Below are 21740 nucleotides of genomic sequence, written 5' to 3'. Positions count from 1 at the left end.
ATTTTTTAGATGAATGTTATTCATTCCAAGATAATTGATTTCAATATTCCTGGGTGTCGAAATCTATGTTAGGACTTCCCTTGCAATTAAGCCAATTGAAAAGTAAATAACTTTAACTCTGGACTTGTCAGATAGTAGACACTCAAGAAAGACTCTATTGTAATTTTGTCATTTTATTCAATCTCTATTCAAGCACCTGCAAACTTTGTTCTGTGGAAAGGACGGTTCCTTAGTCTCATTACTTGAAGACCTGTGAAAGAAAGGAAATTCAAAAGTGAATTTAAAATTACTTGAAACAAACGTTTTCTTAGGCTTCGAATATATTTGATATTTATCAAATTGACAGCGGCTTTCTTCAAAGCGCGCATGCTAGTATTTTAATTGGTGTAGGTATTTGAATCACTCCAACTGTCATATGAGGGCAAGGGCGCATAAACGTCACAAGCTCGGGATTTTTTATCCAACCGGCCTCTTTCAATGTAGAGTTAGGATGAACGGTTGGGGGAGGGGCGGAGGAAGTCCAGCACCCCTCCCCTCTCCTTCTAAGCCATACTCACCTCTCTAGGCATCGCACCCATATAACTCCACCCTCATGCAGGGATAGCTCGCGTCGACAACGATGATCTTGACATATCGGGTCTTAACAGGATTGAATGTATTCACCACAGGTGTGAAATGATCACAGTTTCCCGTAAAAACCTGAAATGATAGAACGACATACGAAAGTTTTTAAGTACCGGACAAACTTTTGCAGGTACATGGAATACTTAAAGTGCTGATGATGATGAGTAAGAAACAAATTGCTTTTGCATCAACCTGATGGAAGCAAAAAAACGGAAAACAAAAACAAAAGTTAGGCAAAGGAACTGGAAGTTAATTCAATAGCATTTGATTCTTACCTTTTCCTTTCCATTTTCCTGGTAAGTCTGGAAGCTTGATCCGTCATTACTGAAAGCCAGCTTGTATTCTTTGACGTGCTCGTGGAAAACATCGCGCCCTTTAAGGAAAATTTAGATAAAAAGCTAAATATAAATTGAATACATTACCTAGCTTTCAGTTTCTGGATAACATTACAAACTGCGCTCATTCGAAGGGCTCTTGCAACATTTTTTTCTGATTTTAGCAATTGAAAAATTTCGTCAATTTCATATCTTCAAAATTGCAAATGGCATCATCTTAGAAAAGTAATTTTCAAACAAGAATCGAAGGCGATCCTAAATTGCTTTAATTTAATTTTGCTTTTCTGCGTTCTGTGATGGGTCTGGAGAAATTACTCCACCCCCTAAGCCAATCAAATGTTAATTGGGGTTTGTTAAGGTGGATAAGGCGCTGGTGTTACGTTCATGCACCCAGCGAGAGAGCTTCGTTGGTTACTGACGTGATGATTTGACAATAAAAATTTTTCAAATAAGTCTTAAAATAATTCGGGATTGCATTATTTTTGCTATACTTTGGTAAGTGGTTGGTCCAGAAATTTTACGTCACCTTCTCAATCAATCAGATACAACACGACTTGCCCGCGTTCTCCTGCACTTTGCGTAGTTAGTTTCATGTTTTAACTTTGAGTTCTCATTGCCTTTTAAAGGTATTTTCTTTTCTTCTGATCATGATAGGCCACGTTCGTTCGTTTTGGTCGTACGACACTCAATAAGAAAGCGCTCTATCAGCTTTAAGGTTTTTTTTCGGTGGATAAATCGCTGGCGTTATGAGCATTAATCCTCTTGCAAGAAAAAAGCCCGCTGACGGTTCCGGCCCACATGTTACAAATGTAGTCCATATTACCTTGTGTGGCTATTCCCCTTACTGTCTTGGTTTGACCAAGATCAATCTGTAGCCACTGGTTATCGCGATCCTCAGCGCACCAAGCTCCGATCCTTTTGTTGTCTTGGTCATCCTCAAAGTAAAGACGAGCATTGTCTGCCGTAGCTCTCCAATCGCCTGTACATGAGAACAAAACCAAACGAACGTAAAACGCAAACGAAAAAGGAATCATTTGGCAACAGAAATCCATTACGTGGTTCTCCAATCACCATCTCATAAGATCAAACCAAACGAACGCAAAACGCTAATAAAACAAGAAACGATACAGCAACAGAAACGTTTGTGTCTAATTACGACTTTAACTCTTTACTCCCAGGTTTGGTGCATTTATACTGTAGTTGAAATTCTTTAACCTTTTATAATCCTTCAAATCATAAGGGTGACCTGCATCCAATAAAGAAAGGAAAATGCGTTGTTCTAATCACAGCAACGATGGCAAAGGTGTGAGGACGATGAATATTTTGAAATGGAATTTATTATTTCTTACTCACCTGGCCTGTACTCTGTTGAAGCACTAAAAGCATTGTCTGGAAGTTTGTAGTTTCCTGGCCATCCTAGACCGAGACCTTCCGAGCAAGCACCTAGATCATAGGAAGGTAGCATTAGTCAGTGTCTTGTGTTTCTGAAATTTGGAAACAATGGCAGGCCTGTCGCGATTGTGCGCGGAAACTTTTGAGGAACCTTTTTGCGATTTCAGCAACCTCGAACAATTTTTGCCTTTCTGAGCAATTTTTGAGCAACTTTAAGGTTTGGAGCACATATCAAGGACGATAAAGTTAACGATTTCTTTAAAAAAAAAAACTTTGATTTATGCAAATTTCTTGAATGTTTCGCAGGCCTAGTATCAAGCATAGGAACGGATAATCGGCTTAAACGGCGCACAACTTTCCATGGATAGAGATAGATAGTCAGAAGCCGTCTTAATTGGCGAGCAACTCTGTAAAGCTAAGTTTATTATTGCGAAGAACGCAAAATCAAGAAATTTAGGAGGCAACTTTTGAAATTTAAGTAGCCACTTTTCAGATTTTTGGCAATTTTTTAGCACCTTTTTTACATTCCAGAGATTTCCAGCATTTTGCGAACACAATCCGGACAAGCCTAAACGGTGATAAGGTTTTCATATATATATTTTACCGCCCCTACTATTTTAGCAGTTTAAAGACAGACATGAATTTACAACTTTGAATGTGACTGGCATATTGAACTGTCCGATAGCAAACTGTCCGATAACAACTTGGCAAGTGAGTAAGAGGAAAATAACAATCGAGGAAATTGTGATTTTTCATGATTATACTGATAAAAATACTTTAATTATTACCTTTTGGCTTGATTGGGTACGTGTCGCATCTTGTTTTGCAGCTAATGCGACAGGTGCTTTCAGTCCATCCATTGGTTTTGCATTCACCACTGGCGGCCCACGATGGACAGCTTTTACGTTTATCAACACACATCAAGCCTGAAAAGGAGAGAGTCAGATACCCAGTGTTCGCTTTGCAGTGATTCGAAAATTTTTTATTTGGTCAAGATTTAAAGAAAATCATTTGTGTACAGATGGTGCTTAGTGATAATAGCAAACCGGAAATAGTTGTTCAGAAGGCAGGGATTCTCAAGGCAGTTTTTAAATTGCAAACAGCGAAACTGAATCGTATATTGACAGTTTGTTTTCTAAACTTGTCATTTCTCAAACAGTATAACTTAATACTCCATACCTAAGATGTCTTTGTTCGGCAAGTAATTGACAGAGAACAAAGGATTTTGTTGATAGGAACCTGACACCTCCTGTAAATACACTCTGTTCTTAATAATATGAAAATAGAACTAAAGGAAACAAGGAAAAATGAATGCACAAACCCGATCCTGTCCTGTTCGGCAAAGTTGGTGGAACGGTTGGTATCCCTGTGATTGGTGGATTAGTCGGGTTTGGTGGTTTGGGTGGATTAGTCGGTTTTGGCTCTATCGAAAAAAAAAGGAAAAAAAAGACAGAGATAGAAAGAAAAGAAGAGGAAGAAGAACAGAATGGCGTTGGGAATCACTAGAAAACTAATTCTATCAAAACATCACACCTCAATAAAGGTGTTCTAAAGGGCTCTTACTTGTACACTCGTTACAGTAGCCACAAGTGTGAGGACATTCCATTTCCATCTTGACTGGATCAGAACTGCATTCATCATTATCTGCACGGGTCTTACAGTCATATTTCAGATCGACGCAGTTATCTGTGGAAACGCAATAGGCACCTTAAGAATTTGAAGTCTTTGGTTGTACCCTTTCTATTTTCTGACGAGCGAAATTGTAGAGAATTTTGGCCCCTGTTTGAGATAAAATGCATGAGACGAAGCTGATGATTAATCTGCCAATCCAAAAAAATCTTTCTATCAGGAGAAGTTTACACTTGGAAGAATTATCCATTTTCACAAAAAAATTCCTTTAAAGCACGCATGCATGTACCAGATGAGCAGAAATCACAAGTCTTTTTGCAGTGATAGATCAATGCCGAATGTTGGGAACAGAATCCAGACTTCTTCCAGCTGGCACAATCCGCTGATGAAGCTCTGTCGATACAAATCTGTGGCGATGGGTCTAAAAAAATTTAGAATAGGAAGAAGTTATTTTTAAGTTATCCCTTTTTGTGAAAAACAAACGTACCTCTTTTCAACATGTTTTGCATTAGTTAGTGGACAATGGTTGTCACGTCTTCTTATTGACCCCCTGAGCTGTCTCTGGCTAGACTAAGATTGTAAGTAAAATCAAGACTTTTCGGCCAATGCTTATTGTATTTGCACTAAACAATAATGAACATGACTTCGTATTTAGATCATCATTTACAAATATATTTGTAGAAGTGTAGTAGCAAATATCTTGAGCAAGGAACTAGGTTTGATTAGCTTGCAACCCTTTAATTAAAGAACGCGTAACGAAAACGATTCCCTTGACCCAGAAAGTAATAACACCAATGGAGCGACTGACCAAACAGAGGCAAAGAAAACGAATATTTTCTTAATTTTTTGTTTTTTGTTTGCTTGTTTTTTTACCCCTCGTTATTGTGGGCGAGTCGTAAGCGTGACGGAGTTACAATCGCGGGAAATCCTGTTTCCGAATCCCGCCTCGACCACCAAGTGGATAGGTACTTCCAAGTTAAACTCCTATCTCTGAGCTCAACTCCTTCGATTCCCCAAAGGTTATATGTTAGGTTGTTTATTTAGCTTTTGGAAGTGGAACATACCAGTGCACTTTTTGCAAGTGTTACAAGTGTGGGGACAATTCTTGTCCATGTAAGCTTTGTCAGATGAACACTTTCCGTCAGAAGCCCATTTTTTGCACTCGGATTTCAAGTCAATACAACTATCTGAAAACAGAAAGAAAAGAAGCGTTGGCATTTGTATGCCCTGTGCTACAGAAACAGCAACAAAAATTAATTGCAGAAGATATTTTATTCCACATAGGATAGATAAATCGCAAAGATGTGTGTTGATTTCTGTGTTGTGAATCTTTGTGACGTAGATAATCCAATCAAATCTCATCAAATATCGACTATTCTATTTTCCAAAAAGATAACTAATCTTAGTATTTTGGTGGGAGAAGCTAGAGATCTTTCAGATGTATCTTTTATACTTACTAGATGAGCAAAATTCACAAGTTTTTTTGCAATGGTAAATCATGGAGGAATGTTGTGTGCAGAAGCCGGCTTGCTTCCAGCCCTCGCAATCGACTTTTGGAGCTCTGTCTACGCACCTTTCTGGAGCGGCATTTGCTGGAAATAAAAACCAGTGCAAAAGTTTTAAGGTTTTTTTCCTTGCATCTATCTCACTCTCTCACTCTATCTCTTGATAATATAATTCAGACATAGTTAAAACTAGTAAGAGGTAAGATATCATTCATCTAATTATGACTTACAAGTTAAGTTCGGAGTTTTTATGTTCAAATCCTCAGGTGCAGAGAGCTCAGGTTTTTTTCTGTCTCACATGCACTTGGCACAATAGGATTTAGTCTCAGGTCCACGACAGTATGTGGTTTACAAGGTGAATTTTCTATTTATTTCAAAACCCGCCAAACGGTATGTGACAATATCAAGAAAACTTTCAGTAAAGTGCAGCATTGAATTGATGGTTGTTGTTCATTTTATTTTATAGGAACTGATTTTAATTCAGTACTTAATATATTAATTGTAAAAAAGCTAGTAAAAGGGATCACTTACCTAGTGCGTTTCTCTTAGCTCGACCTAATAACAGATGAATTTACAAATAGTTAAAAATTGATGTTCACCATGGTAGAAAATGTACTATACGCAATTGATATTTTTAGCAAGCTGTGTATTTGGTTGAATAACAGAGAGCTAAAATTTGCAACCTGCATGATAAGCTTCTTAATCAAATTAAGATGGTTTCAACTGATTAAAACAATTGGTTTTCTCTAAAGAAAATCATCCTTGGTATAAGTATTAACGTATCACAATAAGGAACCAAAAGGGTAAACAATATCGAAGATTTTGTATATCGCAAATGACTATTGATCGATAACCCGATACATTTTAATCCTGTTTTCTTGCTTTTGTTGGTTTGTTTTTTCAAGATACCAGGCCTTTCAGTTACACCTTAAATTTTCGTTATTTCCACAAGTCATAGCATTGTGAGACAGTTACTAGGACAATTGCACATCCTGCGCTTGTAAATTTTCGTCACTTCCACAAATCATAGCATCATAATACACTTGCTGGGACAATTGCACACCCTGCGCACTGGTAAATTTCTGTCACTTCCACAAATCATAGCATTGAAAGATACTTACTGGGACAATTGTACATCCTGCGCGCTTGTAATGCGTCATCGTCACTGAGTTTTATATACGGCATCTTTCCGTTCAGTGGCCTGATAGGCTCCAGAGTCATTTTTCCATTTTTGGAAAAAGCAGTCCACGGGTAATGCATTATAGACGAGTAATCATATGGGACTCCATAGTCGATTACCTCCGTTCCTTGAACCTTCTTCTTGAAGTTGTACGCCATACCTAGGAAGAAAAAGCATTGACTTGACTAGTAGCAAATCGCCGTCCGTTACCTCGTAAGGTCAAGTTGTGGCCTTCTTTCAGACCATTCTAGAGATCGAGAAAGATTTTGCAAAATAATATTTTATCGATCTTGCCGCCCACCCTTGTTCATCTTTTAAATGCCTTTTCGAGCTCGATAACTCACTGTCTAGAATGTTTTCCCAGTTAATCTTCAAGTAGTTGTCCCTATCAGGTCTGCTCTGCTCGTGCCAAAAACCTATAGCGTGTCCAAGCTCGTGGGTCATCACGTGCTTGTATTCACAGCCGCTTCCAATGGATAGCCAAGTTTTTCGACCAGACACTTTTCCAACCTCACACCAACAACTGTAGAAAAATGTGGGACGTTTAATGGTTTCGGTAAAGATCTTAGATTAAATGGCTTAATTCGAGACCGAGGAGATTTTACGGTACTTATGTTTGTCCTCCAACTTCTCGTGTTATCACCTAGTTACCCATGTAGCAAATAGAAGGGACCCTTTCATTTGCGAGTGCTTTTGACTTACATGATCACTCAACTTTAATACCGTAACATTGGTATGTATATTCTCCATACTTTTCTTCACACATTTCCTAAGGTGCTTAAGGGAGAAACTGTCTGACAATCACGAGCTTTTTGTAGTCAGTGATAAACACCATTTTTTCTTATGACCTTAAAGAGTGATTCAAGGGTGGTATTGTGAGGAGAAATTAGATGCTAATCACTCTTAAGGGTTAAAAGGTTAAAAGGAAGGAGCAGCAATATTCCAAGTCGTTTCATGCTACAGAAACCGAGATATACCATCAAAATCAGGGGATAACTGGCTCGTAAGACCTGATAAAACCCGTCATACCCATTTCCACGGTGGAACCAAAGAAACTCTGTCTCAGTCGTCCTCTTAACGAATCTTAGGCATGTTTTGCTCTCCCATTCGGCAATAGCTTCCATTGTGGTTCGTACCGCTCGATCCATGTTAGCTGCAAACAGATGTCGCATTCAATTGGTTAAAACATCAGCTTCCTATTTTCAATTTGTAAAGTCGATTCAGAATACTTCCGTTAAATGCAAAACAGATTAGGGAAAAGCTGGCTGGGATATATTGTCAGCCAGTATGGCCAAAAATTCTTATTCAGTCAACGTTAGGAAGAGACTGGATACTTTCTTGCTTCCTCTTAAACAGTTATTTGTTTCATTAAACCGCCCTTGGTGTTAAACACTCACCCACACTACAATCAAACTCATAAGGAATAACGCCATTGGGCCACTTTATCTTATCTACATTAGTTGCAGCGCGTCCTGGAGATCCGTCTGGGTTTCCATACAAAGCGTTGCTGAGTCGCTGCTCCTCTGAAAGCTTTATGTCTCCTTCGTAAAGATGCTGTGAGTCTGATTGGCGCTGTCCTTGACTCTCTGGGTTATCTGCAAAAGAATGAATTTTCAAACAGGAAGTGAAACAAGTTATTCCGTACACAGGGTTAATATTGAAGTGTGCGCAGAATTAGATGTAATCCGCGGTGATAATGAAACTTCTTAAAGTTATCATATCGAAATTTTTGTACTTTGTGAGTTTATTGAGAACCTCTCTTCGACTAAAAAATTTCACATGGTACCTTTTTCTTGTAATGCGACTGGTAAATAATTTTAAAACCTTAATTCCCTTAAATTACAAGGGATCCGCTTGAATAACCTGTTTTCGTGTGGCATAGTTATCTCATTCGTCTGTAAATTACCGCGACTCAATTTGAACGGGTGTAGCACTAATTCCTCGAAATTTGTCGATGCTGGGACAGATTTTTTAGGATATTGTCGCCTCTTTCTCTAGAAATAACATATTTTCCCTTGCATTGTATCTGAATTGCCTTCACAAGTTTGAGTTCTGTCTGATAAAATTAAGATGACAAAGGATAGCCTTCAGTAGAGCTCAAATTTAAACTTACTTTTAATTCCAAGATTTACTTCCAGAATCTGTTCGAAGGCTCCTTTCTCGCACAGGCCTTCTTTGGCCACGAGGAGGGCACCAAGAACCAACAACGGCAGGTGATTCATCGATAAAAGGAAAAAGTCCTGAAAAAGGATAACGTTTAACAGTTATCTTTGAATTCTCAGATATAAACAATTCAATGCATCTTCAGAGTTTACCACCTCAGCATAAGGAAGGTAATGCGAATAGGGAGTTTCCAAAAGTAACGGTCTGCTAAAGTGATTTGGTGTTCCCTGCAATTCCAACGTACCGTATAAATTGTTGCAAAGATTTTTTATTTCTCTCGAAAATCAGACGGTAAGGTTGAAATAAATGAAAAAAGTTGCTCCACATTTGGTTCTCTAACATTCCGACATTTTTAAGACCGATAATTGGCAACTCCGTTTTCTACACTACATTTCAAATTTTAGCCAAAACTGACTTGAAATTTTCCAACTTACAACCAACTTACCTGATAGTTCACTTACTGATGAGGTACAAAGGTACCTCGGGACTGTTCAACGAAGAGTGTCTCTGCCTGGCAGGGTAAATCCCTTTCATAGATGTTGTTCATTTGAACAGTTGCCGAACTGATTTACCTTAAAAAAAACAGCGCTTTTCTCAGCTAATGCCTGTGTTTGGAATAGCAACAATGCCCATCTTGCCCGAAAACCTATTTGGCATTGTGACTGTTTTTCTGTATAAACACAGAGCAGATTTCTGTAGTATCGCGTTGATCTATTTAGGACTCTCTCTTTACTCAACTACAAAAGGAAACAAGAACTGTGTGCGTGTTGATATGTTAGCAGAGGCCGATTTAGAGAGATCTTGTTTGTTCTTCCGACAGATCCTTTATTACTGTAACTGCCTATATCATGTTCTGGACTTACATCTTGCACAATTATTGAAATGAAAGGGAAAACATACGATTTTATTGCTGGAAAACTAACAAATTTGTGAAATATTTAATGCGGGTAGGAGTTAATTGTTCATTCTCGTGGTACTGTAACGAAAGCAACAAAACTTTTCACTGAGGCAAGTTGAAGATGCACTTTATAAATCGCATTGAATTTGGAACCGTTCACTCTTCAAATATAGTTATATCATGTAACATCTTCATTGCTGAAAAGTTCAAATTATAAGATATTTAGTGATAATAAAACGAAATATGAGTCAACTATTCAAGCTCTACCTCGTATTTACACAGCCTTAGTTTCACGCGTAAATATGATTGCAAAAGGTAGACTTGGGTATTTGTGTTACCCTCTGCTAAGTCCGAGACAGAGCTATTGAACTCAAAGAAAGGCACACACAGCTGATGCACCGAGTAATCCGACGCTGGCACAAGCGAAAACACGACGTAATTGGGGGTAATATTGTAGAGGATTTCTTATCAATTCTCCTCTTTTAATGAATAGGCTAATTAGATATATTTGCACCAGATACATTCACTGTATTAACGACTGCTAATTCGCTGAAATCATGAGGAAGAGATACAATTGATAAACGTATTTTGCGTAAGAAAGATAAAATTCTGCACTCTGAAAAGGATACTTTTAAAGAAAATTTACTAGTTGTTTATCGTTGTCATGGTATATTTGGTTTTAATAATACTAAGAATGCCCTTAGCTTTTCTGAAGCGGAAAGTTTACTGCACACTGAAAACGCAGAAAAAATTACAAGGTGTGAATTCTTGGAAACTGACCACGGATTTCAGTTTATTTCTGACCAAGAACGTATTTTGCGTAAGAAAGACTAATTTAGACGAGATAAAATTCTGCACTCTGAAAAGGATACCTTTAAAGAAAAGTTACTAGTTGTTTATCGTTGTCATGGTATATTTGGTTTTAATAATGCTAAGAATTCCCCTAGCTTTTCTGAAGCGGAAAGTTTACTGCATGCTGAAAACGAGGAAAAATTACAAGGTGTGAATTCTTGGAAACTGACCAGTGATTTCAGTTTATTTCTGACCAAGAACGTATTTTGCTTAAGAAAGACTAATTTAGACGAGATAAAATTCTGCACTCTGAAAAGGATCCCTTTAAAGAAAAGTTACTAGTTGGTCATCGTTGTCTTGTTATATTTGGTTTTAATAATACTAAGAATGCCCTTAGCTTTTTTAAAGCGGAAAGTTTACTGCACACTGAAAACGTGAAAAAATTACAAGGTGTGAATTCTTGGAAACTGACCACGGATTTCAGTTTATTTCTGACCAAGAACGTATTTTGCGTAAGAAAGACTAATTTAGACGAGATAAAATTCTGCACTCTGAAAAGGATACCTTTAAAGAAAAGTTACTAGTTGTTTATCGTTGTCTTGTTATATTTGATTTTAATAATACTAAGAATGCCCCTAGCTTTTCTAAAGCGGAAAGTTTACTGCACACTGAAAACGCGGAAAATTTACAAGGTGTGAATTCTCGGAAACTGACCACTGATTTCAGTTTATTTCTGACCAAGAACGTATTTTGCGTAAGAAAGACTAATGTAAAGCGAGATAAAATTTATCACTCTGAAAAGGATACTTTTAAAGAAAAGTTACTAGTTGTTTATCGTTGTCTTGTTATATTTGATTTTAATAATACTAAGAATGCCCTTAGCTTTTCTGAAGCGGAAAGTTTACTGCACACTGAAAACGAGGAAAATTTACAAGGTGTGAATTCTTGGAAACTGACCAGTGATTTCAGTTTATTTCTGACCAAGTACAAAGAAGGAAACAATTTGCGGTCATCCAAAACAACAAATAACATCAACTACATAAGTAGATACAAATGCTCTTGAAAATAATTTCTTCCTGTTTTCACGCAGTACAACGAAGAACACTGCGTTTCCCCTGGCAAATAAATCACTAACAAAAACATTGTAAGGAGAAATCGGTAACGTTGATGTTTGTCAATTTTTCAAATACTCTGGGAACGGTCGCTTTTGTCAAATGAATACGATGTGAACACATGTAGCAATCTTAAACGAGGCTGAAAACGAAATATTTCCACCGCGTTTTAGCGCGAAAATGTGTAAGCCTTTAAGAATTTCGCTTTTAATTCGCTCAAGCGTATAAGAGCACTGACGGTCTTATGTCACGTAAAAATACAACTATTACTTGTGGCGCATTGCGGCTTTCTCGGTTTGAACTCCATCTTAAACCTCACTACAGCTAAAATGATTAAGGTATGTATACTTGAAAGTCCCATTCGCTTTAATAATTGGTCACTGGCAAATTGTATGGCGACAGTTTCCCAACAAGGGTATTGGATGTTCAATGAGATATTTACTCACGTTGTTGTCTTGAAATTGAACTTCTTTCAAATTGTTTCTCAGATGAATTTAATCTTCATGTAATATTTTCACTGGATATAACAAACATAACTAAAATCTTAGCCAAGTTAGTGTAGACCTAATGGCCTAGACTTTAATTTTAGATATTTTACTGCTTTCCCGTCGACTCATCACGTCGCTATTTTCAAGCAATAACCTAAACTTTACGTTGCGAAGAATAATGGCTAGAGTGCCTTTTTAGGACGACGAAAGCTGAGATTTTTGGGTCATTGTAAAAATTCGATTTCCCATTTATTGCTTAGATCGTTAGGGTGATATTTACACATAAGAATGAGTAACGGGAAAGTTATCCTAGAAGGAAAGATGATGGACTTTATCAGTAAGACAATAACAGGAGCCTCTACCCTGTCAACTCAGTTTTAGAGAGAAGACGTGCGAAATGCGGTTAAATTCAGTGCGAAGTCTACGTTAAAATAAGCAGTGAGAAAATTGAAAAAATGCATTGATATTTATTTTAGTAACGAAGAGCACCGATTTGAAATTATCGGGTGATTCTGTTTTGGTATTGACTTTTCCTAACAGGGAATTGTGGTTTTCATCCTTTTGACGTGCATTGGAGCATTTTGCCAACAATTGAGCGTGGACAAAGTGATCACCAGAGACGCCCACCAGTCAATTCGGGCACGTTCTCCTAAGCCAAACTCTCCATTTGGAAGATATGCCGAGCCACGTCAAAATTACCGTGAAGATGACTGCTGTGTCAAGAAGAAGATAGTGCAAAATGGAAAAATCAAGACTCAGTGTCGCAGCGAGCATCCTGATTGTTTCAGTAAATCAGATCCCAGAAGCCCGTACTTTGGGATGTGCGAAACTGTGCGGAACAGTCAAAATGATGTAGTTGCTTGTCGATGCGCTGCTCAAAAACGAGATAGTAACCCTAACTGACCTTTGTTTCATTAAAACCTTTATCATGGGAAGTTCTTAATAATCGCCTTAAAAAAAAAAAGAAAAAGAAAAGAGGCTATTTAGCCTCTGTATTATTGCCTTCTCTGCATCGGAATAATTTGATTTACGATTCTGCACCATTGATGACAATGAGTGATTAAGCTTTCTTCTCTTATTCCTTTTGCTTGATTTAATCACGTTAAAACTATTTGTTTACACGTGTCTTTCGTTATCTAAATTAGCGAAAAATATTTATAGACATATGTAAATGATAGTGAAACTGCTCTTGGGTTTCAAAAAAGAGTGACCCGTTCCAAGTTGATTCCCGTAAGAAACTACCGGCTAATGTAAGCAACGTATAATAAAGCCTGTAAGTGCATCACAGAAATCAGAGGGGTTGACCTCGAAATTTGTCAGAGAATTTCAACTTCATTTGAGAAAAAACTTTTTATTAGGCTAAATAAATAAATTTTGATCTTGGTTGACGTCTTCCGGTTGAGTATCAACAATGTTTCTAACCGACTGACCTTTTAAGTACACCATAATTTTTATCGGAAGTTGCACTGGACCTGTTGACGATTGAGTGCATGAGCGCATATTCCAGTTGCTTCAGCAAATTAAATGCCGCAAACATTTCCTTTCCTTGTTTTCATTCCGGAAAATATTGTGATTGGCTTTCAGTCCGACGAATGACTGTATCTTTAAGAGATTTGGGTATCCCAGTAGAGATCATATGACGTTACTTGATAGCCCGACTTATTAATGTGAAAATTGATTACACACATACTTAAATTCACTCTTCAAACCTTTACAAAGAAAGCATTCAGCCTTTTGAAGATTTCACGTGATCTGTGATGAGCAATTAGCATTCCTCATGAAAACCGTCTACTTTGGGGTATAAAAAGACTGGGATTGCTCATTCAATTGCAAATGAAAGCTGCAAAGGCTACTTTTTTACAATTTTATATCCCTATCTATTTGTATGTTTTGGATATCATGTTTCTGTTGCATTTAGTACTCACTTCCTGATGAAGAGGACTTGAAATGAAGGAAAGATTGGAAAATATTTTAATTGGGTATAGTTTTTAAACAGTTGCTCCAAGTCCTCTTAGAAAGAAAATGACCAAGATGGTTAATAATTGTATTATTCTTATCTGAGCAATGGCGAAAAAAGAGAAAAATCGCAAAATTTAAGTACAAATGGGGAATTAACGGCAAACTGTTCTTCGTTCAGTTTAACTCAATTTGGAATCATCCCGGTTTGTGATATGGTTGTGATTTTATTGGCAACTTTTCAAAATTAAGGACTGTTTAATAAGGTATTCATTATGGTACCAAGACGCATTTAGCTATTTTGCACTTACAGTAGACTTTGAAGTTTATTTCAACTCTTTATTTCACAATCCTTAAACACTCTGCAACAGTAATGTCTTAACGCCACTCATTTAATAATACCTTTATGTTTGAATCATTTTAAATACTTGATTGTAATTTCGGCTGCCAGAAATAATATTGATCTGTTTATGTAAAAAAATAAATCATAGCACGTTTACACACAAATCAAGAAACTTTTCCAGTTACTTTTTACCGGCGCATCGACAAGCAATCACATTTTTTCTACCGTCTCTCACAGTTTCACACTGCCCAAACAACTTGCTACCAGGATCAGATTTACTAAAACAATCAGGATGCTCGCTTTGACACTGATATGTGACCCGGTTATTGTAGATAAGCTTCTTCTTCACACAACAGTCGTCATTAGATGGTTGACGCTTGATTCTTTGCAAAATAGAACCTCTTGCAGCATCAATCTGTGTGGCATTCCAAGGAGACTTGGAGGAGTTGAGTAGTTTCTCCTTCAGACCTTGCGGCGAGCAACTTTTTTCATGAAGGAGACAGCAAACAGCAGTGACAAAGATAGCAACCTTGTGAAAGAAATGGAATGCTCCGTTAAGTGTATCTCCTTGAACAGGTGTTGGTTTTTATTTCGAGTCTGCGGGGGGGAGGGGGAACATTCTAATTGTTACTGAATTATTTTATCAAATCTGTTTCGTCAAGTTAAAGATGTTTTTGTGGAAGGACTTATCACACTTCTTTTCACTGGCCTCACTCACAAAATGCCGGCATGAAAGCGCTTAAGATATTTTGAAAGGAATCATTCACCTGTTCAGAGAAATAATGTGTAATTAAACTCACTGCAGTACGAATAACTGAAGCAGGTAGCATCTGTGCTTTGAACTTGACTTATCACCTGCTTCATACGAGAGTCTTGAAATTCTAGTCTATTTTCAACACATCGTACCTTAGTAAGCATTTTGGTCCTATTCTGAACTTGATTAACCCAAGGACAGTAAAGATCCTTCTGATTTCACTGCAGTATGGGATGATGTACCTCTCCTAGAAGCTGTTCCCTTATATAGTTTTTCTATCCACTGTAGACATCTAATTTCATTGATCATATATAAGCATCGTCCAAACAAAGAGAAGCTATTCTTATCAAAAAGATTTGTAATGGTTTGACTGAAATAAGCCGGCAATGAGATCGTTACAGTGAGCATTTAAGACTTGGGAACTCCCCACGTCCCTAAATATGCAACTTGCAAAAGGCTAAAACGAGGTTTGTTCTAAACAAAGACAAAATTTTAGCTGCGTCATGACTGTATGTTATCGATTGATTTGTATACTTGTAAACTTGCCCAAAATTTCGTCTTTCAGTGGGTTTCTTTTGTGTGAATTTCCCGTCACGAAACAGCCGAAAAGCAAAATAGAATAAAAAGAAACCTTCCAGTCAGATACAGTTCCGTAGGAGAAATAACTTTAAAATAACTTTCTTTTTTTTAACTGAAAACCACAAATTGTCTACTTAAACACCATTATTTAGACGTACGGTACTAACATTTAACTCTAAATAACTTTAAGATAACTTTCTTTTTTTAACTGAAAACCACAAATTGTCTACTTAAACACCATTGTTTAGACGTACGGTACTAACATTTAACTCTAAATAACTTTAAGATAACTTTCTTTTTTTAACTGAAAACCACAAATTGTCTACTTAAACACCATACTAACATTTAACTCAAAAAAAAAACTGCGATAAAATATTTCTTATAAACATTATAATAGTTTTTAAGTTTAAAGGAGCTAGATGAAGCCTTTTCGATATTAACAACTTCATTAACAGTGTTACTTGTAAAATATTCACAGCTTTCAATACTAATTCTTATATTGCGAAAATTGTATACAAAACTAACAAAATGATTAATAGAGGGCTTATTACATGGCGGATGTATATGTATGTTCCTGTACACGATTATGATGTATTGGTCATTAAAATCTGCCATTTTAAAATAACAATTTACTAAAGTTTGGATGAGATGAAATGTTTCCGAATTTCTGAATGGGGAGAGAGGGGGGGAGGGGTCCTCATGTCGGTTGTCGGTTAGAATTTTTTTCTTTGTCGGTGGTTGGTTAAATTTGCTATCTCTGTCGGTAGTCGGTAAATCTTAGACCCTAAATCTTATCTTAAATCTTAGACCCTAGGTCTGAATAGGATATAACCGACAGGGTATAACCGTTGCCTTAAACGACGCTCGTTTAAGGCAAACGGTTATACCCTAAATTGATGATAATAGGCTATTTTTGTCCAAAATAAGATGTTTGTATTAGGTAAAAAAAGAATAACACGATGTTTAACAATAGCGCAAAGGGCAGAATATAACATCTTTCATTTTTTATGAACAGCGAAGCATTCTCAGCCCTCGCTCACTCTCTCAGTCTCTTACCCACTCAGTCATTTGCTCGTTTACTCATACTCTTTCACTAACATTCTCCTTCACCAACTTACTCGATGACTTATTTAATTTCTCACTTACTCCGTCACTTTCTGACAAATTTACACAAATTTACACTTTCTTTTTAACTTTTTTTGTCGAGCATTGTAAAGGTAATAGCACGCGTTTTATCAGATAAACGCATAGCAAATACTCAGTCGTAGGTACAAAGACCTCAAAAAACAATAAATTTTCGAATTCTGCAGATTACGAAGGTCATGGACGAAAAAATAGTTTCCACCCAAGCCCTCTAAAATAAGTTTTTTTCTATTCTTTCCCAAGTCAATTTTTGAACAAAATCCTGTCTTAGGCTGAGGTAAACTCAGCCTTAAAGTTGAATATTTTTTTGAAGATGAAGGAATCCTTTTTCCTTATGAAACTCCTTTCTTTCCTTTTAACAAAATATTTTTCCATACGTTTTGCGCTTTTAAAGAAGAACTGCCTCCATTTTCGTATAATTCATTTCAGGACTTTTTTCACGATTTATTTAGGAAAACGTATTCGTAGCAAATACGCATCCTTGTAGCAAATATGCATTTTCAGTATTCGGTGACAAAGTGTTGTTTTTTTTTTAACAAAATACGATGAATTGATGGCATTAAGGCACATAAGAGGATAGATCTGATAACTGACATGCCCTGAAGGAAAAAAAAATTTATCTTTCTCTGATTTCGTTATTTTTAGTTAAATCTTTAATATCCGTGTGTCTTGAAACCGACTTTATAAATTACGTGATCTACCCTCTGAGTAAGGTATCATAAAAACTTGATGTTACTGGTTAGAATACAAGCAATCCTTTTTTCCCAGTCAATGAAAAGGTAAAAAAGGTAATTGGACCAAGCGGAAGTGGCTAAGTAGAGAGGGCATACCTTGGGCACTGTTTTTACAGACAGGGTTCATTTGTAACCGTATAGCTTTCGATGACATTACGCCTTTCGTTTACACAGCGCCTATCGTGACCACCACTGAAACGGACTCGTTTTGAAAACGTTATCAAACGTGGAGGATTTCCAAAACGACTCGGTTCTGTTCGCCGTTCGGCGAGACCGGATCGCTTTGAAAATGGTTACGTTTTGAAACAAATTGGCTGGTTGGTGAAGAGTAAACATGGTGAACCACCACGGAGAGCAGCACTTGCTTAAACAATCAGATTGCATGGGAAGCACAAGGAAAACGGTTAAATAGGTTCCCCGTAAACACTTCAAAACCTTGCGTCTTTTTCGATTCCGTGTCGTGGTCATGAAACCATGTTAATTGATAAATGCGTCGGTATAGACGATCCATCATTAACCCCAAGTTTTGACGCACCGCGTTAGGTTCTTGATCGATTTCTTGATCAGGGACTGCTTCCTTTTCTTTTCCTTGAGTCAAAAGAACTGCACTCGCAACATAATAATTTGTTCTAAGATATTTGCGCGTGTTCATAGTTTAGCACAGTTACAGTTTATACTTACTACTTAAATCGAATTTGGCAGTTGTAATTTTCTAAAACTAGACTAGTGAGCAGCACTCTTTATGAACAGTAGTTATACAACTTCTTATTCCCTGACGCGTTTCATCTGACTGTCGTAGACTTCTTCAGGGAGTTTTACAAGCTAACACTAAACACCTGTATCTATAAGCCATAGTTAGCGGCTATCTGGAAGCCAATGACCATGAAGGCTTGGCCGGACATACGAACAGGAACAGCGAAGTTGTGAAAATTTGAACTTTTTTTGCGCAAGGTGAGAAAAATATTTGGGGCCACAGTTTGAGCTTAAAACAGTGGTCGTATGTACGTAAGTATTTTTAGTTAAAAATACTTACGTACATAGATTCACTATTGTTACAGTTTTCCTGCAACACACAGTAAAATTTAACTCTGTCACAATATTACTGATAACAATCTTAATACGGGCATGACTGCAGATGAACGTAGTCTTAATTTACCTGAAAAGGATATGTCTGACATGTCTCGCAATTTCAGGAAGTTTTAAACATTAGCGCAATAATCACAAGTATATTGTCCATTAAGAAGTTAAGAGAGGGAAATCAAAGAACTGTTAAAAGGAAAATTCATGGCAAATCATGTGTACTTGTAAGTTCAACTTGATTTTCCATTTTTTGGTTGTTCAACGGCATTGATTTTGCCTTAAGGAACTCAAACTTAAGGAAAATATATTGACGAACTTCCTTAAAATGAGATGACCTCACTATTTGACAATGAACTGAGACTGGAGTTTCTCGTGTTTCATTTTATTTTCAAAACAGTTCTTTGGCACATTTAGGGCAATTACACTCATAAAGACAAGTTTCTAGTTCAAGGAGAGAAATGTCAAATTTCAATAAAAATCTGATCATTTTCTTAGCTATATTCTAGCGGCGCACCGACAAGAAATCACAACTTTCTTGCTGTTTCTCACAGTTTCACACAGCCCAAATAGTGGACTAGTAGGGTCAGATTTACTAAAACAATCAGGATGCTCGCTCCGACACTGATAAGTAATTCGTCCATTGTAGACAAGCCTCTTCTTCACACAACAGGCATCAAAAGAGACTTGACGCCTGAGGCGTTGCAATATAGATCTTGTAGTTTTTGTTTCTGTCGTATTCCAAGAGGGCTGGGAGTAGTTGGTAACTTCGTCATTCAGAACTTGCGGCCAACAAGTTGCTTCGTACAGAAAACAGAAAACAGCGAGGGTAAAGATGAGAGTCTTCTGAAAACAAGGAAATGCTCGGTTAAGAATTTGTAGTTCTCTTCAAACTCGATTTTTATCTCGAGTTTTGGAGGACTGAAGCATTTAAACGGAACCGTAGGGGTTCATCGGTTCTGTTTCGCCATTGAATTTACTTAAAATGTTAAAAAATATTTCTTGGCTGTGGGAGTATTTTTACTTACTTATTACCATACTTTCTGTATGCTTGCTTCACTTAAAAAAATACAATAAGAAAGCAGTTTAAAGGGAAAAAAAAGGCACCTCAAAACATCTCAGCTACACGAACTGAAATCAGAATAACTGACATTATAAACGTTGTAATAATCATAGCATTTTTTTCCAACTCTGAAATAAGTTCAAGGGCGACATGATATCTTGGAGTCTAACTTCAGTACACCGTACCTTGTTATTCATTTTAGTGCGGTTCAGAATTATTCCACGTACAGCAAAAATACTTCTTCTCTTTAAAGCGTCAGTATGAAATGATGTTCTTGTCCAAAAAGGTGGCCCTTATATACTTCATCATCAAATCAGGGAACTAGTATCCCATCCATGGCACCATAGTGAGACAAGAAGTCTCCCACTTATTAAAAACTTGACGTCCGGTTAAACAATGGTTATTCTTAACAAAATCAGGGTACATTTTTGACGTAAATTAATTGACAATCGTTACAGAACGTTACGGAAAGCAAGTTAATACTGGGTCTTTTCCCAAACATGAAACTTGTGAAGGAATAAATCCAGGGTAATTCAGTTCTTAGAGAAAGTTTAATCAAAAGCGGCCATTTCATCGGTTGATATACGTTATCATACACGTATACCAAATTCAGTTTTCGTTTTGAATTCAAGTTTCAATGTTTGTATTTTCCTTTACTAAACAGTTAAAAAACAGAATATACCAACAAACAGCCTTTCCGGTTGGTAAGAGTCCCCGTAAAACAAAATAAATCTTTATGACTATCAACAAGGTAAAGTTTCTCTGTTTTTCAAAACCACAAGTTTTTTTTACAATAATACTGTTATTTTCGATGATAACATTACTTACAATTTAATCAGAGAACGATCACTGCTTACAATACTAAAGTAACTTAAATGGCTAGGTTTTTTCAATACTTATTAGCAGAACAAAAGTCGCATTAACTAGATTGACGTAGTATGGGGATGTACATTTCGATAGAGCTATGGTGTATTAGCTGCAACATCTTCCATTTCATAATATCATTTAACGAAATTTAAACTATTCAAGCATGAGTCGCAAGATTTCCGAATTGACGAGCTCTGGAATTCAGTGTATATAGTAGCTAAAACATTTTACCCGTTCTATTGAACCGAGAATGTACGTAGCATAAAAATTACAAGATAGGCAGGTCAGATAAGTTAAGTGGAGTCAGATGTGAGAAAAAAAGGGCATTTTTGAGATATAACGTGAGAGTTTCAAATTTAGTAAAATTTATACCAGTGATATCCGCCACTCAATATGTCCGACTTAAACAGAAAAAGACGTAATTTTTTCCTCCCATGTTTCAGCCTACTGGTCTTTAGAGATCACGTCTTGTGCTGAAGATTTTACCGGATAGACTGATTTTGTTATTATTAGCTTTTCAGCTTCTAAGTAAAGTGGAAGTCAATTCAAAGAAGAAGAACGTGCTTCTTCATATAGCTTGGCCAGCGCTTGGAAATCAATTCGTAATGTAACATTCATAATTTTATGTAGTCTCGTTTGCTTTCTTGAAGCATTTTCCACTTCGGCCTAAATTTATCTTTTTATTTCGCAGTAGGGGAAGAAACCAGGTTTCATATAACGATTGTTGGCATGTTTACGTGAGATATTTATTTTGCACGGAAGACGTTGTCAGTATAAAATCAGAAGGAATGACATTGTGTCTTATATTAGTGCAACGGACACTATGTTGGATTTACAATTTTTGGAAAATTTTAACAACAAAGCGAGCGGCCTCTCGGTATAAGAACAGTCACTCGTTCATTCGCTCATCCTCATACTTTCTGTCTCACTCACTTACTCACTCAGTGCTTAGCCGAGGCGCTTAGCTTGAAATTTATATAATACTTGCATTCTTGGTTTGACAGACGGTTGGCAAAACCCTGATAGATTCTACATATTGGAATCCAGAGCTTACCGAGTCAGAAATCTTGCAACTCTGTTATCTATGCTTACCTAAAATTTTATTT

The 21740-nt window shown here is 36.9% G+C and overlaps 1 protein-coding gene across 1 annotated transcript; it reads right to left on the bottom strand.

The window, feature by feature from the left end:
- Positions 1-161: 161 nt before the first annotated feature.
- LOC131794724 (zinc metalloproteinase nas-14) lies at positions 162-9370 on the bottom strand. Its single transcript, XM_059112270.2, has 18 exons — positions 9274-9370; positions 8779-8905; positions 8063-8260; positions 7695-7818; positions 7010-7188; positions 6607-6825; positions 6017-6040; positions 5438-5572; positions 5045-5167; positions 4270-4401; positions 3915-4037; positions 3673-3774; positions 3140-3277; positions 2313-2402; positions 1783-1938; positions 900-997; positions 558-699; positions 162-250 (listed from the first exon to the last, which is right to left on the bottom strand). The coding sequence occupies exons 2-17, from the start codon at positions 8885-8887 to the stop codon at positions 562-564; spliced, it is 2088 nt and encodes a 695-aa protein (XP_058968253.2). The 5' UTR covers positions 8888-8905; positions 9274-9370; the 3' UTR covers positions 162-250; positions 558-561.
- Positions 9371-21740: the final 12370 nt, after the last annotated feature.

This window comes from Pocillopora verrucosa, chromosome 4, assembly GCF_036669915.1.
Source record: "Pocillopora verrucosa isolate sample1 chromosome 4, ASM3666991v2, whole genome shotgun sequence".
In the NCBI taxonomy this organism is placed as follows: domain Eukaryota; kingdom Metazoa; phylum Cnidaria; class Anthozoa; order Scleractinia; family Pocilloporidae; genus Pocillopora; species Pocillopora verrucosa.
This window is presented reverse-complemented; position numbering and strand designations above follow the sequence as displayed.

Excerpts from the sequence above, each read along its gene's own strand:
- LOC131794724 (XM_059112270.2), bottom strand. The coding sequence starts at position 8,887 with ATGAATCACCTGCCGTTGTTGGTTCTTGGTGCCCTCCTCGTGGCCAAA. Across the intron at positions 7,189-7,694 it reads TGGTTCCACCGTGGAAATGG|TTGTTGGTGTGAGGTTGGAA; the intron begins GTATGACGGGTT and ends ATTTTTCTACAG. Across the intron at positions 6,826-7,009 it reads CTGGGAAAACATTCTAGACA|GTATGGCGTACAACTTCAAG; the intron begins GTGAGTTATCGA and ends TTTTCTTCCTAG.